Source organism: Phaethon lepturus, unplaced genomic scaffold (genome assembly GCF_000687285.1).
Source record: "Phaethon lepturus isolate BGI_N335 unplaced genomic scaffold, ASM68728v1 scaffold33393, whole genome shotgun sequence".
In the NCBI taxonomy this organism is placed as follows: Eukaryota; Metazoa; Chordata; class Aves; order Phaethontiformes; family Phaethontidae; genus Phaethon; species Phaethon lepturus.
Window position 1 is genome coordinate 13,103 of NW_010530300.1, and position 17,983 is coordinate 31,085.

General features: G+C 43.6%; 1 protein-coding gene across 1 annotated transcript in view; it reads right to left on the bottom strand.

The window, feature by feature from the left end:
• Nucleotides 1–17,654, bottom strand: part of SF3B3 (splicing factor 3b, subunit 3, 130kDa) — a 28,784-nt gene extending 11,130 nt beyond the window's left edge. Inside the window, exons 1-15 of the mRNA XM_010284234.1 lie at nucleotides 17,541–17,654; nucleotides 16,791–17,117; nucleotides 15,452–15,624; nucleotides 14,931–15,072; nucleotides 13,745–13,857; nucleotides 12,811–12,948; nucleotides 11,169–11,272; nucleotides 9,779–9,944; nucleotides 9,152–9,247; nucleotides 8,572–8,644; nucleotides 3,007–3,158; nucleotides 2,442–2,597; nucleotides 1,879–2,034; nucleotides 1,026–1,169; nucleotides 1–87 (exon numbers count right to left, since the gene is read on the bottom strand). The exon at nucleotides 1–87 is cut by the window's left edge and continues 30 nt beyond it. Of these exons, the coding sequence (XP_010282536.1) occupies nucleotides 1–87; nucleotides 1,026–1,169; nucleotides 1,879–2,034; nucleotides 2,442–2,597; nucleotides 3,007–3,158; nucleotides 8,572–8,644; nucleotides 9,152–9,247; nucleotides 9,779–9,944; nucleotides 11,169–11,272; nucleotides 12,811–12,948; nucleotides 13,745–13,857; nucleotides 14,931–15,072; nucleotides 15,452–15,624; nucleotides 16,791–17,117; nucleotides 17,541–17,610 (2,097 nt within the window). The 5' untranslated portion in view covers nucleotides 17,611–17,654. The remainder of the gene's footprint in view (nucleotides 88–1,025; nucleotides 1,170–1,878; nucleotides 2,035–2,441; nucleotides 2,598–3,006; nucleotides 3,159–8,571; nucleotides 8,645–9,151; nucleotides 9,248–9,778; nucleotides 9,945–11,168; nucleotides 11,273–12,810; nucleotides 12,949–13,744; nucleotides 13,858–14,930; nucleotides 15,073–15,451; nucleotides 15,625–16,790; nucleotides 17,118–17,540) is intronic.
• Nucleotides 17,655–17,983: the final 329 nt, after the last annotated feature.

The following is a 17,983-nucleotide window of genomic DNA, read 5'->3' on the forward strand; positions in this document are numbered from 1 at the left end:
CACAGGCCGTGAGCCAAGGTATCTGGTCCTGGTATCAGAAAGATCGCCAGTAACAGGATCCAGGACAGTTCGCAGCAGTACACCGTTCTTGACATTAGCAAACCAAAAAGTTAGATCAAGATTACAGATAAGAAGTAACTAGTAACAGCTATTATTCAAAAACAGAGAAGCAATTTCTGAAGAATTAGGTGTTTGTTTTACTACCTTCCGGTACAACTCTCTTCTACAACCATGCTGTATCTAAATTGGCTCTTAATATTAAAAAGCACAGCTCCTGCACACTCCTACAGGGCAGAATGGAATTACTGGAAAACAAACAAGACAGCTTCTGCCCCTCCCCAACAAACAAAAAAGCGCCAAAAAACAGACCAAGAAGTTTGGTACATCACACAAACCATAAAAACCTGAGGGCTGCTTCCAGATCCTAATCCCTCGTGGTACAAAAAGCATTAACCCAAAATCTCACGCTCCTTAAAAAAGAGCTTGCATTCTGACATCAAACTTGAGGCATTTTAAAGAACCTGGACTGCTCTGATTATTTTTACCACATGTTGGATTGTCAAAACAACATGTTTTGGTCAAAGATCAGAGAGTCAGCGCTAGATGCCACAAAAAGCTGTGCAACAGCAGAGCTGTTAGAGCAGAGTCTGCACTTGAGGGCAGTTACTTCTTTGATACTCTGCCCTACAGGCAGTTTCTAAAGAACTGCCCAACAACATTTCACCCAGAGTTTCTTTTTTTTTTTTTTCTCAGAACGTGCCATCTTTCTGGAAAGGGAAAAGCATAATTTGTCCTACAGGAAGTCTGGGACAATATGCTGTCTTTTGACTAGTCTCAAGTCTAGAAACTTGCACCTCTAAGTCACACAGTGAATTCCCCGGTCACGGTTGTTAAGCACGTTGTACAAAGAGGGAACAGTCAGGCTTTGTGTGGCGCTGCATGATGACAAGGCTGTTTTAGCAACCCATCTTTCAAGAGAAGGCTCACCAAGACACACCTGTCAGAACCAGGCAGGCATCTCTCACCTGCAGTCCAATGTTCAGGTACAGAAAGCCAATGGAGCCCCTCTCCCCCAGCTCGTCCTGCTTCTCTGTGCCACCCATCTCCACAATACAGAGAGACTCGGGCTGTGCAGGAAGGGCCTGCATACTCAGTGGCTGTAAGCAATCCTGCGGGAGACATAAAAGAGGTACCACACCAATCAGCAAGGCTTGCCATGGCAAGGGGGGATTCAAGCTCCATCTAAGGAGCTTAAAGATGCCCTTTTACATCTCCATGAAGAAGTATTCAGCACAGAAAAAAGAAGAAAGTCACAACAGACGCTGGCTCTGTGGATTTTGGCAAGCAGGAGTGGTGGCAGCCCTGGGGTTTGGAGAAGATAAACTGGATCCTTCCAAACTCTTCTAGCACAGTTTGCAGCTATTTAGCACGGAGAGACGAAGCAAAGTTTATGTTACCTCAGTCATCCTTTGAACACTCATCTGTTGCAGGGAGAGGAATGATAGTGCTGGTTTGCTGCTGACCTGCTCGCAGAATGAGTCTGCTTTTACTACAGGTATAAACAGTGAGTGGAGGGGGAGGAATAAAACAACCCCAAAACAAAACAAAACAAAACAAAACAAGAAGAAAATGCTTTCATATCTCATTAGCTGAACCTCCAGGCATGGGAGAGCCTAGAGCAAAGAAGGGAATCTGTTACAGGTTAGGATCAAGGGCCACACTTCCTCCCAACCAGCACAGAAAAGCCATGCAAGCTATTCATTCCTGGACATCCACCCGAATACGGAAAGACAGCTTGTACAGATACAGCCCACCTCTGGAGTACCCTTCTGAACATTTCAAGCCGATGCAAGTGGCAGAAACAGCACAGTTACTCACTGAAGGGTCAAGGGAAATAATTCTGACAGTGTTGTCCACCAGCCCAACAGCAAGGAATCGGGAGCGCTGCTCCCCAGGGGGAACATTGGCCAGGCTCATGCAAACAACGTCGGCTGACATCTCTTTTCTCTCCGTGTACTCATTCAGCTGTCCTGACTGAGAAAGAAAACCACAAGAGACTCATTAACTAGCTAATGGGGCAAATCAGCACCAAAATGTCTCTCCACACCTTCCTCCAACTCTTCTTTTTTTTTTTTTTTTTTTTAAGATAGTGCTTTGGATTTTTTGTATTTTTTAAGCCATTTTTTTACAGCCTTATTTCAGCTACATTTGGAAGAACCAGAACAGCAACAGGATAAGCACACCATTTCCAGCCTCAGTTATGAACTTCAGAGACTTTAATGAGCCATTACACAGTCCAGATATGCAGGGCTTTGATCTACCTGTTCTAGGATGCTTCACTACAGAATCCTTTTCTGCAGGTCTGATCAAGGATCGATCTCTGGCATGCCCCATACCCTGCCTTCCTCTTCCATATTCCTTCACAACATTCATATACATACCGGGTCCATCTCAAAGTAAACCAGTTCTCCTCCAGTCAGTGCTATTACTACTTGTCTCTGGTTCACAGCACATTTTACAATGGTTTTCTTCCCTGGCGTCTTCCATTCATTTACTCTCTTATCGGCTCGGATGTGGCGGATCCCATCTGGATAAACCTGAAGAAAAAAAAGGGAACTCTGTATTTATCATCCCTTCACAACTCCCATCTCAGTGGTGATTCCGACACTGAAAAAGCCAAAGGCAAGCACCGCTCCTGGAAGCAGTGATCCATTAGAGATGGCAACAGGCTGAACTAGCATGAAGCCACTCACAAGCTGGAAGCATTGCATCTTTGAACGACAGCAAGGAACTACTCAGCACGCGCTAAAGGAGATGAGGACCATCTTCAGCTGGTCCAGATTCACTTAGCAGGATAATAAAAAGGCAAAGGCTGAATAAGTGTCACTCTCTGCTGATCCACACCTTTAGACATGACATATGTTGTACTATTGCAGAAACCATGGCCGTGCAGCAAGTGGAGAGTGGCAGACATAAGCAGACAGGTCAGAAGCAGCTTTCCATTACCTGTACCAAAGCATCATCACCAAGAAGAGAGCAGGACAAGGTGGGTGTAGTACCCAGGAATCCAGAGTCAGTCACTTCTTCTACAGTCTCGCCAATAGACAGCACCAGCGTGGCATTTACGAAGGACACAATGATATAGGCATCAAATTCATCTGGTCAAGGGAGACAGGGAAAAAAGGGTGCTGATTAAATAAAAGCAAGGCTTCCCAACAAAATTAGGAGTCTGACAGATGTCTAGCAGTTACTCTTCAGCTGAATTCCTGCGATAATTACATCTGCTGGCAGTATTGTGCAAGTTCGTTCTGGACACACTGTCCAAAAGCCAGCCACTGCTAGACTCCAGACAATGCAAGACTGAGCCAGGGATCAAATGGTGATTCAGATAACCAGTCAATTCACGATACTCTGGATTCTGGCAAGCAAGACTCCTGACTACTTTTTTCAAAGATAGCACAAGGTCTGGCAGCCTTTAAGACACTTGCCCCACCTTGCACGAGGAGCTGAATCCAGATTCAACACCCAATGAAGTCCAATAAAGTGCTCTACTCCAATAATCTGAACACAGAACCCATCTGCAGAAACCGCACCACGGATGCTGCAAGCAGGAGGCTGAAAAACCTATTCATCACATCTCTATCTAGTCCCCACATAATAAAAGGCTGCAGAGACAGATTAGGGTGCATTGGAGCAGAAGAGCTCAGGTTAGCCTGCTCTACCCTCAGCCAGCAGCTCAAGTAGCTTACATTCACACAGCCACCCGTACAGTCTCCTGGGATGAGAAACAATTCTGTTTTTTAAGATAGAGCACATGCTGACCTTTACTTCTACTGGAATAAGTGACAGCACTGCAACTATTATGTCCAGTACTGGCTTCTCCCAGAGGGGACAGCCTGGGACAGTCCAGTAGCTTGGATGTGGAAGAGCTAGGCTAATCAAAATAGTCTTAAGATCTCATCTGGAAATAGTGAAACTTTGTGGGAAACAAGGGTAGTAGGACTGAGTAAAGGGAATGCCCTGGTTTACTGCTGTCCATTTTCATTCTGCAGGAAGTGATAGGCATTAAAGAATGGGAGAGGAGAGTCTCATTAAACGAGAGTAGCAAAAGCAACAGAAACAATGAAGTCTGTTGGGAAATGGAGCCAGAAGCCTCGGTGGAGAAATAAGATTGCCTCAGAGAAGCAACTCTGCTTCTGCTGCTGTTGTCATGCAAGTGCTGTTTCTTCAAAAGAAAAAATTCCCCATTTTAACCCAACTCAACCCAAAGCTCAGAGTTATGCACCACACCACATGACAATTAGTGGAGGTAAGGGTGTAAGAGAGCTGTTACAGTTTTTGCCCTCGAGCAGAGTTTCCCCATAATCTGCGTATGTGGAAGACATGGAGAAGTGGCTCTCTAAGTAGAGAAAGAAAAAAGAAAACTCCCACTGGGATGAATATAGGTCGCCAGCAAACACCATGCAGCAGCTTAAAGAAACTGAACTGGGTTAACTGAAACAAATGCTTCAGGAACTGATCCTTTTCTTATCCACCCTGTTTAGAGGGAGGCGTTGCCAAACCTGCTGTGTCACGTTTGTAATGGAGAATTCTTACATACAGCTGAAAATATGCAAGTGAAAAAAACCATCATTCTTCTCTCCAACATCTGGTATACAGGCCACAGCTCTGATCAGACTGAAAAGTTTTGTAGAATTAAAACAATTCCAACATGGGCATAAAACCCATTACTACTCTATTACATGCTCCCCAACCCCACAAACAGGAGCGGGTCCATTTGAGGAAATGAGAAAACAAGAACTGAACCTGCACACAGAAACCAGTTAGTAACGCAACTATTTAAACACTTGGCTTAACAGGAGAATTTCTCTAACGTTAACAGCAGATTGTAAGGGTTCAGTAAGATGTACACCATTACACACTGGCTGTTTTCTACACTAAATAACAGCTTCTTCTACTAACTCGCATGAATTTTTCAAGACCAGCAGTCTACCAGAATTCCTCGATCACTTTAAACAGAGATTCTAGCAGTTCACAGGCTAAGTATTTAATTCATAAATATCCTGTAGACAGGATGTTTTAAAAATTCCATTTCAAAGACCATCACTGCTTTCCAAACTTCTTGAGAGCTGCTGCTTTTCTCCCTAGGGGCTGTCATTCTCATGATAAACCACCATGTCCCAGCTGGAGGCTTAACCATGTGATTTGGAGCAGGACAAAGGACTCCCATTTGAAAGCAAAACAGATTCCCTTAGTCCTGCTCGAAAGGAAAACTCATTCCTACCTCTTAAATACTTTTTTAGCTCTTTCTTTTCGCTGGCTTACAGTTATATTAGAGCGTGCCTTTAAGTCTGTGTCAATAATAGTGACCAGTGCATTTTTGCTTGAAGCCTAGTAGTGTTGCTTAATGCCTCTCTGCTGGAGCTTTTGAAATAAAGGGTTTGATTTACCAGAATGAAGTCAGTGAATAAGATGCATTCATCTAGATTCAAACAATACAATTTTGGTTTAGAAAATATATCAGCCTAGTTGAAATTAAGAGGACTAAATCCCTGGGGCACACCAAGAAGTATTCTCAGTTAGAAAAAGATCTATAGATTTTAATATGAAAAGATTATCTACTTAGCTCTGCAGAATCCCAAGCACAACATCAGGCTGCCCAGAGTTTTGAACAGATAGACGTTATTTGGCATGCAGACACAAGACTTCAGAGATGCTTATTATTGTTCTAATTGCTCCAGTTAGCTCCTTTCAGTGAGTGACAGAGACATTTTAATGACTCTGAAGAACCACAGCTGGACTCATTCTCCGGTGCCTTCATTACAAGTTTTCTGCAGCTTCATACACACGTCATGATCAGTTACGAAAACATCACATTTCAGTCCATGAACTCTACACTACTGTCCTTTTTGTTATCTGTCATGAATTCAGTTCTAGTTAGTCCATAAGAATACCATTTTATATGCCAGTCCACGCCTGATACAGTTTCTTCATGCTCAGCAGCATATGAATTTGCACCAATACAAATGCAGTCACAAATGCACCACTAGCTCGGAGTTGAGTAAACAAACAGATGAGCAGTGACAAAATCAGGATCATTCTCACTTAAAAGATACTAATGGGATGACAGCACATTTTCCTGGGCTTCTGTTTACTACCACATGGAGGCTCCGCAGCTGTGACTCACTACATACTGCTTTTCATGCAAGAGTGCCAGGTAGTGAATACAAACTGTTGGGTCTTGGCTCACATCTATCTCCACAGCAAAGCACACAGCCATCTAGCTCCGCAGCCCTCAATATTTAGCTGCAAAAAAGAGTTTGGTCCAAATCCCATCCGCTTCTGGCTGATGGGCAGTCACATCCCATAACCACAGGGCATTCCCATGCCAGCAATACCTACAGGTGCTTTGAGCACACTCAACTGTTTTTGTGTGAAAGTCTATACAAAGTGGCTGGGAGGCAATCCTCCATCTAGAAGGGAGCTGAAAACACCCCAGAAATGTGCACTGCTGAATATAGCAAGAACTGACCATTCCGCAGAGACACACTCGATTATTTTGTTCCCCAAGACTGTGAGATGGATTGAGAGTTGCTTTCTACTCCTCAGCTACTGAACTCCAATGGCAACAATCTCCAACTATGTAACAGCTTCTAGAATTAGTTTACTTGAATAGCTTCGCATAAAAGTAGCCCCAGGATTCTGGGATTCTCTGTGGTTAACCTGTGGGACAGTACAGTAGCCCCTAGCAGTAGGTACACACCTGTGGTGATCAGCACCTCCACCACCAGCCACCTGTGGAAGAAAAAAAGAGGCTTGGTATTGGTAGTGTGTATCACCACGTACCAGCCAAGGTTAGTATTTGCTCTGAAGGCTGCAAACCTGTACGTGTCTTACAGAGGCCTTGCAGCACGCGCACACTGCGGCATCGAGGCAGAGCCAGGCAACCCAACACTGCAAGCTGAACACTCAAAAACCAGCACTTGGGCAGTTTCAAAATTAGACACGTTTGAAAAGGTTCTGCAGTCTTCCTAATTAAAATCCACTAAAACCATTGCTGAATTCAAAGAGTTGTAACTTGGGGATTGGTTTCATGTAACTTCAAATTGTATTCAAAAAAAGTAGCATGGTTCACAACAGCTACAGATTCCAGCCTTTCTGAAATCATCGAGAAGATCTTCATGCTGGAACCTGGAGAATTTGGAAGGAGGAAAAGAAGAGGCAGAGAGACTGGCCTGTTTCATGTAAGTTAGTAACAGCCCTCCATCTCCTGAAAAGTCAGTGTCATCCTCTGGAACCCCAAGAGAAAAAGTTTTAAAACTGGAAGGTGATGTCAGAAGCCTCCATCTCTCAGAGGGAGCAAATGTTAATGACCCCTTTTCCAGAAAGTGGAAGCAAAGGTTTGTCTCTTAACAAACTGGAATGCCTCTTTCAAGAAAAGCATGTATTTTTGATGTGAGCTATGGAAATACTTTACTTCTGACCCTTTTACTTCCGGGGAACACGAAGGCACTTTGTGCTCAAAGCTCTTTCCATGCTGCTTAGGCAGTGCATGAGTCTCAGAACACAAGCACAGGAACTGATGGCAGGTCTCAGATGGCAAGGTAAACTCCATGGCAATGTTTGAAATTCCCACAGGGTTACTGGCTCCCTGGAAGACCCACTACTCTATGATTGCTTAAAAACAAGATGTCACCACAGCAGGCTGAGGTCCCCACTGCAACAATCTGTCATTTCCATATCCAGACTGTAAACCTACAGGAAGTCTTTGCGAGATTTAGACAACACACTGCCTCGGAAATAATCAGGGAGACTTGTCAGTACCCAGAACAGATTCATTTCAGGCTCTTTAGCTGTTTCTGAGGCACTCTGTTCTCACCCCCAAGAGAAAGGCAGGACAAGGGATTCCATTTCTTGTACTTTAGTAAGGCAAACCCATTATTTCGGATCAGGAAAAAAACACCCAAGCCCACAATCCAGTACATTCTGCCAATTTCAAATCTTGACCTTCCTGGAATCAGCAGCATCCTATACACTGCCGTGTTTTTGAATAGGAGTGTGTTCTAGCCCAAAACAGACTGTTTTCTTTGCAGATATGCACACAGGGAAGTAATAAAATACAGACACTGTTGCTGATTTATCTGCTTTGTTCCGTAATTTGTACCCTGCTCTCTCACAAAGAGCGTATTACTGTAGTTGTCAACACACATATAAAGAATAAATAGCAAGTATGCTTCAACACAAAGCATAATCATTGCCTGCTGATGTCAGAGCAAGAACTTATTGGAAGTGGGAAAGGGTTCAGCAAAGGGAAAGGCTGCAAACGTACAGCTGATGCAGCATATTGGGTCATGGATGCAGGTGCTCCTTTGTCAAAGGGAAGAGTGACAATTCTAGAGGACCAGAGGGTGGCTTTCTAAGTACAAAAAAGTGGTTGCTGATTCAAAACTTAACTTTTGGGGACAGCACACAACCATCATGCAGCACTTTTCCTATCTCCTTGGACAGAAAAATGAAAAAACCCAACAACCCAAACTTCACCTCCCTGTGCTTTAGGAAAATGCTGCATACCTTCAACATGTCTCCTCACAGTCCATACAGCATTGGGGTTACCAGGCAGCTCTGAGACGGCCATTTCAGATACCTAAGAGTAAACAGGAACAAGGTTCTTATGCAAACAGATGTTTAGACTTAACTACAGTAAGTCACCAAACCACCAGCAGATTCCAAGCTTTCCCACAACTGAGGAGGAAAGCTAATAAATCCCAATTCTGATGCACTCTCTCCACGCCAGACGTGCTACAGGGTAGAATACATTCAGCAACGATACGGCAACGTTAGAGCTCTGGATGATCAGCTTTAAAACGAGGTCACCCGCCCCCAGCAGAGACAGCAGCAGCAGCTGGCAGAGACACTGGGAATGTTCCAGCTCAATACATTCAAGTAGCAGAAGAGACAAAATGCAGGTGGTTGGAATCAACTGCACAAAAAGCCTTTCAGACTGTAAGAGTAAACAGCATAACCCTTCTATTTCCAAGTAAGCCTAGAGAAAGCTGCTTTCTCCAGACTACGGCGAAAGGAGAATCCCTTCATTTCAAGGATTTTCTCCCACTGTCCCTGCCTCTTCTAAAGTGCTGGATGGAAGTCTTACCTCAAGTCCATGTCTTAGAACCCTCAGAGACGACCGGGGCCCCCGACCACAAGCCACATACAATTGGGGTGTGTCTTCATTGGCCAAATCCGCTATCTGCATGGAGAAATAGTGTCAAACAATAGGCACAGGAAGAGAAAAATAGAACTAAGCTATATATGCCATACTATTGCTTTAAGAGATTTTCCAAACACTGAAAACAGTGAAGATGCCATAGGGTGTACCATCTGCTGCCCTGAAACAATGTCAAGTTTTAACCAAACTCTCTGCAGAGCAGAGAGCTGGTCTGATGGACAACAGAGGAGCAACACAGGTCTGCTATATTTACATTTACCATATATATATGATATATATATTTATCACCCCAGGAATCAAAGGCTGCCAGGCCAGGTACCAGTCTTAGGCAGCTGTCTGAGAATTTAGCAGACTTGCTTTTCTTTCAGCATTTAGTATAGAGCAGTATTTCTGGAAACCTAGGATAATGTGGCTTTGGTGACTCACATTTGGCTTACACACAAATACTCCACAGAAAAGCAAAGAAAAAAATCATGCATCTATGATCCACTCCTCTGTAAATGAGAAAGATTTACTTATGTGGTGACCAGGGGCTTGCTAATGGCAACATACCTGACAACACAGAATAGGAGACAAACTGTCCAACTCATCTACCAGCACCAGGTTCTTGAGAGGTCGTGGCTGAAAAAAGAATGTATCTCCTTCCTCAAGAGGCATGGCAGAAGAGAACTCTGGCTCCTCATCATCGTCACCCAGGTGAGCTATCTGGTACAGGTAACTTGAGACAAAAAGGAAGAGCAACATCATGTTCGGTGCCTACAGCCCTTCCTAAGAAAGGCTTAGCCAAATATTCAGGAGGCAGCAGGGAGGAGAGAAATCCTTCCCCACATTATACAGCTATTAAAACTTAGCCTTAGGGATTGTCTTCTTAGTGACAAGATGTTTAATGGAAATCAGAGGCCTAAAACGCAAACAAAAAACCCCCACAAAAAAACCCCCACCACAACCTCCTCCCCCCAGTCTTCTCATCTCTAGCTGTCACTGGCAAGGCATCCCAGATTTTCAGCGTTTTCTCTGTTTACCCTTGAGCCTTTCAGATATTGTGTTAGAGCCAAAGCACCAACTTACAGCTGAGGCCAAGAGCAAGGTCAATGGCTAAGACTGACATTCCACAGCTATGTATTTTATTGGAGTACTCTCACCTCGTTGTTTTTCTCCATGTTCCCTGTTCCATTTTATGAGCCTAAACATCCCAACAATCAAGTTAAACTTCAGAGGAAAAAGATAAAACCAGACAGATACACTGATTTACTTCCTGGTTTTAATAAAGCTGAAATTAATATGGCTTCCTCAAAAGCACGGTTTATACAACCGAATTCAGATTCACACCAGTAAACTGGCTGGAGCTCCCCCAGGTGGCTGACTACAGATGTAGTCAGAAAAGAGCGTAAATTCCATTCCTCTGAATCCACCGCTTAGACACTGTTAAGCCATCTTCAGAGGTGTGCAGTCTCCTTTGAGTCTTTACAATATTCTAGAATCCCAAGCATGAATTGAGAAAGCCCTTAAGTACACATCTACTAAGGAAAGGACCACAGTTATTTGTAGCAGACCCTACCTACTTCTGAGCAGGCTGTAACACACAAAAGTTCAATGAAAACTAGAAAACTAATTAAAAGTTAAAATTCAACTGGATACAACAGGATGGACTCTGTATGAACTGCAAGTGCTCAATTCTTCCAAAGCCTACTGCAACAGCTTGTAATCTTTTGTTCTCTGCACTATAATACCTAATCTGGGTTCAAAGAACAAGAAAATTCCCCCATTCAGTCATAACCTAAACCAATCATTCTGCTCAAGCCATGTGAACAAAGCATTAATTTACCCATTAAAACAGAGGTGTTGTCTTTGTATGTTCAGCAAGTTCAAGGGTCAGTTCACAGTCCTGAACAGAAACAGTCTGTTTCAGGGGAAAAATGCCGATGTAAAATTGTTTACTCACTGGTTTCCAAATTCAGATGCCACAAAGAGAAACCCTGTCTTCAGCACGCACATTGCAGCAGCGACAGGAACAGTGTCAAAGTACTTCAGTCGAATCTCTGTTACCTGAAAACAGAGGAAGACATGGTTGTGCTAGCAAAGTACTAAAGCTGTACCTATGTGATTTAATTTAAAAAAGCTGCCTAGCTATGCTCTCCAAAGAAAGGAAGCAAGAGAGTGGATCAGGCATAATCACATCACCAGTTTGGGACAGCAGGTTATAGATCACAACATCCAGCAGGCTATTTTGAACACACATGTCAGGCTGACTGTTTCAGTCTAAGGCTTTCTGGCTTGGTAACACTGAGTCAGTTTGGAAAAAACAGAGCTGCAAAAACAGCAAGCTGTCTAAAAGAAAGAAGAAATTTGATTCTCTGAATGCCAGCCATTCCCCAACAAGTGAATATTGAATACAAGATTACAAAATATTCAAATTCAATATTCAAAAACTGTCCCGAACAAATGTCTACATTTGATATGGTCGCAACAGCTCTTGGTGAAACATCCAAGAACAATCTTAAAAAGACTTCGAGATGCTACACAATCATCCCTTGTAGCAAATTTGACGTGTAGATGAAGGAGGAACTAGAATTCAACATTTATGCAAAAAACCCAGCTGATTCACTACAGCAGCGATCTTAGAAAATCACAGAATCACAGAATGGTTTGGGTGGAAAGGGATCTTTAAAGGCCATCTAGTCCAATCCCCTGCAGTGAGCAGGGACATCTTCAACTAAACCAGGGTGCTCGGAGCCCCATCCAACCTGACCTGGGATGTTTCCAGGGATGGGGCATCTACCACCTCTCTGGGCAACCTGGGCCAGGGTTTCACCACCCTCAACATGAAAAATGTCTTCTTTAGATCTACTCAATCTCCCCTCTTTAGTTTAAAACCATCACCCCTTGTCCTATCGCTACAGGCCCTGCTAAAAAGTCTGTCCCCATCTTTCTTATCAGCCCCCTTTAAGCACTGGCAGGCTGCAATAAGGTCTCCCTGGAGCCGTCTCTTCTCCAGGCTGAACAACTCCAACTCTCTCAGCCTGACCTCACAGGAGAAGTGTTTCATCCCTCTGAGCATTTTGGTGGCCTCCTCTGGACCCACTCCAACAGGTCTAGGACAAGCAGCAGCAAGCCACTTCAAGCTTATTTCAACTCGTGGACCAGCTGTACCCAGCTAGCTACCTCAATTTGCAAAAAGATTGATTGTAGCATGTAAATATTCAATTAAAAGATGAAATCAAGAGCACCTACAAGAGTCATTAAGAGAAGTTAAAGTTCCCCAGAATTAGTTTCTGGAATACCCGCTAGTAGGTTCGTGGACCACACTTTACAAAGACATCTTTCCGAGAAAGGACTGCTTGCAGAACATCTAAAATGTGACTCTGCAGCATACATCTCACAGGATTTTGCAACCCTTGTGCTGCGTCTCCGTATGAGTAAACGCCAGTTACAACTGTGGGTGTAACTATTACAAATCACGCAGAACACAGGCCATCACACACCTAAAACCACAGTATTAAATATTTATCACTTTAGAGAATTGGGCCAAATAACTCAGGACTCTTCTCAATTAATGCTTTTGTTATTCTTCATGTGATGCTTACCATGTCTTCATCAGTCTCCAGAGTAATTTTGAAGATGTCTCCCTGCTCTGTCTGGGCCAGGAAGAAGAACATGGACTTGGTCTTATGTGTAGCAGAGCAGACAAAAATCATACCTCTCTCTGGGTCATCCAAGTCATTCTGTCACGAAAGCAAGCAGAGGTCATTGGTAGAAAAGAACTACCCAGCCAGCGCAGATGTGATCTCACTGACTGAAGTATTCCCACCTCACAGCCGCCTTAAGAGCTGACAATATGCGAGGAGGCTTTCAGCACAAAGCGCACCCCCTCCATTACACCCGTAGCTACCCTTGGTACACCTCTGCCCCATAAGGACATCCATCTCTTAGACACTGTGCCTAAGCATCCCCCCTCCTATCTTTTTTGACCTCCTCCCTGGAAAACTCTCTCACATATCAAAGCCAAACACAGAGGAAAGGGCTGCAATCCACATACAAACCCGCTGGTTTTGCGCACCTGAACTGTGGTGGGTGTTCAAAGCACCATCAAACCACACAATTTTCAATAGCAAAGGAGGAAGAAGCCTTAGATGTATCAGAGCAGCTATAAAAATTCACCTGTGTACGCAACGGCAACTGTGACTCACCATCTCAAGTAATCCTATCTTATGCTGACAGTGCTGCCACCGTGGTGCCTGATCAGAGTCTCTGGAGTATCTCCAGCATAAATCTCAGAGAAGAGACATGAACCAAACTCATCACTTCAGGCTACGCCCATCCGTCTTCCCTCACAATAATACACACAGCCAGGAAAGCAGATGATAGGTCAACAGACTTTTAACTGCTTTTTCCTCACTGTAAAACCTCTCTGATGCCTTTAACCTCAAAAGGCAGATATCAAACATTCATTTAGCACTGACAAAGATAATCTTACAAAAAAAAGAAAAAAGGGGGTGGCAGGAATCCCAAAATTCTCACCCGCCTCCTGGGAATTGGGCATCTGATATCAGGCTGGTCACCAAAGTTTTTGTAAGTAATATAGTTTTCAGAACAGATCAGCACCCCGCTAGGTCCATCAGAACCACCAGGAACTGAAACACAAAAAAGAAACATTATTATGAGTAAAGTCCTTGCCACAGATCTTACTGCCTGCAAAACATTTATTTTGCTTTTCTTTAAAGGAACATAGTTTCCAGTGCTCTCTATCACCCTACATATACAAATCTACTGTTATTGAAGGGAAAGACAAAAAACCGAGCACAGCTTCCTACGTCGGCATAAGAACAGGGCCAGATGGAACTGGGGGACCAGGAAGGAGAAAAAAGAAGGATGCTACTTCAGACAAATTGCTTATGTTTTATCCTTCCTGGCTTATTCTTGTCTAGAAAGCCATGGCATGCCCAAAGTACCACATTGGCAACTTGTCAGTTGAACATTACTGGCGTGTTTGCATGCTGTCATAAAAATCCACCAGATGATTTTCTAACATGTATTTCATTTTTAGATTTTTTTTTTTTTTTTAAATACTGCTATTGAGAACGCAGCATAACAAAAGATACCATCAAAACAGTAGTAGCGGTCAGATCCAGCCCAGTATTTGGTGTTTGCTACCTGCCCACAGAAGATGCAACAACAGGGCAAGCATACAAGGATGCCTTCCTAGCTTAGCTTCCTTTATGGTTGGAGAGGAATCGGCAGCAGTTTCCCAGGTCGAAGGTGTTAGGCTGGCTCTGCATCCAGCCCCTGTTTTAGTCCATGGATTTATCTGCTGACCTTTTGAATGCACATCACCTGCTGGAAACCCATGCAGGAGAGTACCACAGCACCTATGCATTACCTAAAAGTACACGCTTTTGCACCTGCTACCAGCTAATTTCAGTTAATGACTCCTAGCTTCCAAATCTAGAGAATATCCAGAATAAACCTAAAAGAAGAGAGACAAGGAGCACTTTCAAACTGCAGCTGTGTATCTATTAATTCTTGCACATTTCCATGCGTGAACCATCAGTCATTACCTGACTCCAAGGTCAATTAATTTATACAAACAGCTCAGACTACCACCAAAACAAGTCCTAAGGTGTAACGCATATTGATTCTGTTTCCCTGGGGAATGGGAACCAAGTAGATCCACAGGAAAATGACTTAGCGGCCAGGTGAGCAATACCTGTTATAAGGAAGTTGCCGTGCTCTTCCAAAGGCTCACTGTATTTCCTAACAACATGGTTTAAACCCAAATCCAGTTCATAAAATGTCAAGGTCTGTTGCGTGTTGGCTGCTGCTTCTCCTGTTGGATCATTGTCTGCTTCCTAAAACACAACACAGGAAGTTGTCTTTCAAGAAAGGTATTAAAGGAGGAGCAAAGCTGACGCACAGAGAAACCATTTTGAATAACGTTAGAATGAAGTCCAAAAGAAAACTTGCTGGGAGATGCACAAAAAAGGTTCAGAGGAAGAAAATATGCACATTTGCAGTTCAACAGCAAGAATTTAAGACGACTCACCAAGACAGAAGAGACTTGCCTATTCTGACTGAAGGCAAGACAAAAAGCAAGCAAGCTCACAACAAATGAAAATTGACTCAAGGCAGCAAAAGCAGCCAACGTTCTCCGCCTCCACAGACAGAGTAAGAACAGAAGAGGAACAAAAAAGCTTAAAGGACAGCAAAAGGTGATCAAGTTCTTCTCACCTCATAATCCATTTCCAGACAAGCAAACATCGGGTTTTCAAATCCCACATCGACTCCCACCACATGGTAGACCAAGGTATTGGCCTTGTGGGCTTCCAGTGGGGAGGAAATGGTGAGACGAGCAGCAGCATCCCTGTTCAAGATATACACCAGCTTCTGCTTTTCAATAGCACCTGCAAGGAAACGACAACAGCACCTGAAGCACATCACCTGATGATCAGATCTGGTCATAGCTCCAGTCCAATATCGACACATAACTTTGCAAGAGAACGTCAGCGTTAATTCTGCTGAAGTTCACCACTGGTATCCACCTCTGTGCCACCAATTAACTTTGAATGTTGCAATTTATATGTTTCAGGCCACAAGCACAAATGACAACTCCAGTTCTTTAAATCCTAAGACTGACCCTTTGAGATACAGCCACTTAGCCCAATATTCAGTCTACAACAGCTACAGGCAGATCTACTCGCTCATTCCACCACGCAAAAGATGACAGACTGCAGTGAGGGAAGAACAAATCAAAAGAAGCAGCCAGATGTTCCACCATTTAAAGCCACTTGGCAAGAAGACCCTTCCTCACAAGTATTTTCACTAAAAAAATGCAGTCTTGCCCAATACACAGCATTCACAACATAACAAACACTTATCACCCTTAACTCTCAACATGAATGGCACAACTGTGATTGTGCCACCTTCACACCCATGAAAAAAAGACTTGTTAGAATGGAAATAATATTATTTATTGTTATTCCCGATATGAAGAGGCACTGTTAGACTACCTATCATTGCAAGCCCCTGCTCTCAACAGGTAGGAAAGCCAGCTTTGTGTAATGCTGCTTCGGCAAACCGAGACAGTTCACGTACCAAGTAACTAAGACAGCTCATGGTAAAACTTATAAAAAAAAAAAATCACCCAAGCTTTCTTCTACCTGTGATGCCTGATCAGAAATCCATCTAGCTGTCTCCATGATACATCTCAGAGAAGAGACATGAGGTCATGACATCATTTCAGGCTATGGGAGCTGACTACATATGCTGTAGCATGGACACCTGCCATCCCAACTTCTCTCACATACATCACACTTCAGCGCTGTCTGCGCACTGCTAACCAAGCTGTTTTCAAATTGTTTTGGCCCAGCGTTCAAATTAATTTGTGCAATTCCACCAGCGTCAAGGAACTACTCTGAATGCCTGCATTCTCTTTGACATGTCTCATAGCCTAACAAACTGGCTGAGAACAAACATTTCCAATTACATCTGGCAGAAACTCAGTCCGAAACAAATATCCCTGAGATAGGAGAAAAAAATAAGGAGAAAACAAGCCGTCAGACTGACTTACTGATCATGACAGCACGGCCCTTTGGGTCTACAGCCAAGTACTGGCCTGGAACAATTCTGCGACATCCACTCTTGCCAAAGGTTTCCTGATGAATCTTCTCAAACACGTTCTTTGAGGGCTGGTACTCCAGAATAACAATGCGTCCCGAATCGCTGCCCACGACGATATAGTCTTTGGTCCCACCTGTCAGCCTGAAGGCCATGAGGGAGCGAATAACTCCAAATACTTCCACGGTCAGCAGGGTGTGAACCTTCCCTGTGTTGGGATCAGGGCGGAGCAACTCCAGGATCTTGCCCCGGGAAACAACAATTTCTTGTTGTTTGGTTCCTGAAGAACCCAAAACATGAAGAAGAGTTAGCAACAGCACAGCAGAATGTGCAATTTCAAGAAACACTAAAAGAAAGAAGATAAAACTTCATCACTGATAAATGCCAAAGAGTTTTAGGATTACTATGGAAGAATTCAAAGCAACTTATTCACCACGTTGGGTACCACTATCGTTTCAGTATCTTTTTTTAACAGACCAGGCAAGTGAACAAAATACTAAATTAAATCTATGCATAATCAAGCCAAACTTCTCTTAATCTTTCTACAAGTTGCAACAGCTCAAGTAACACATTCCAGAGCAAATGATAATATACCACCAAAAAAATAACATACTGAAGCAGACCAAATAAAGAACAAACACTTTTTTTCCTCCTCTACCTGGAAGAGCTCAAGCCAAGATGCGCTAAGGGAGGAGCCGATTACCTGAGAAGTTGCCATGGATAGCATAGCTAATGCCAGTGGCACGCTGCAACGTCAGGTTGTAGAGAAACATGTTGGCAATGGGTTTGCTTCACCTTATCGTAGCTCCACTGAGTCTGCAACAAGGAGAACAAAAACATATACGCTGTAAAAACAAAGTCTTCCACACCACACAGAGAAAACCACTGCCCTCTCGCTTGTATGCATGTAACAGTATTAATACTAAGAGGCAAAAGGCTCTCCCAGAGCTAACCGGACTGCCCAGCAGCTGAGCTCCTTACCGCCGCAGCACTGATTAGGATTTCCAGCTAATTACTTATCTTACAGTTTTAGTTGTTCAGAAAGCAACTAAAGTCAGCAAATCCCTCTAGAGGTGCCCTACGCCGTCACACCTCGTTGATCTCGCCGTTTCATTTATTACGAGCCAAGCTACCCACAACAGCTTG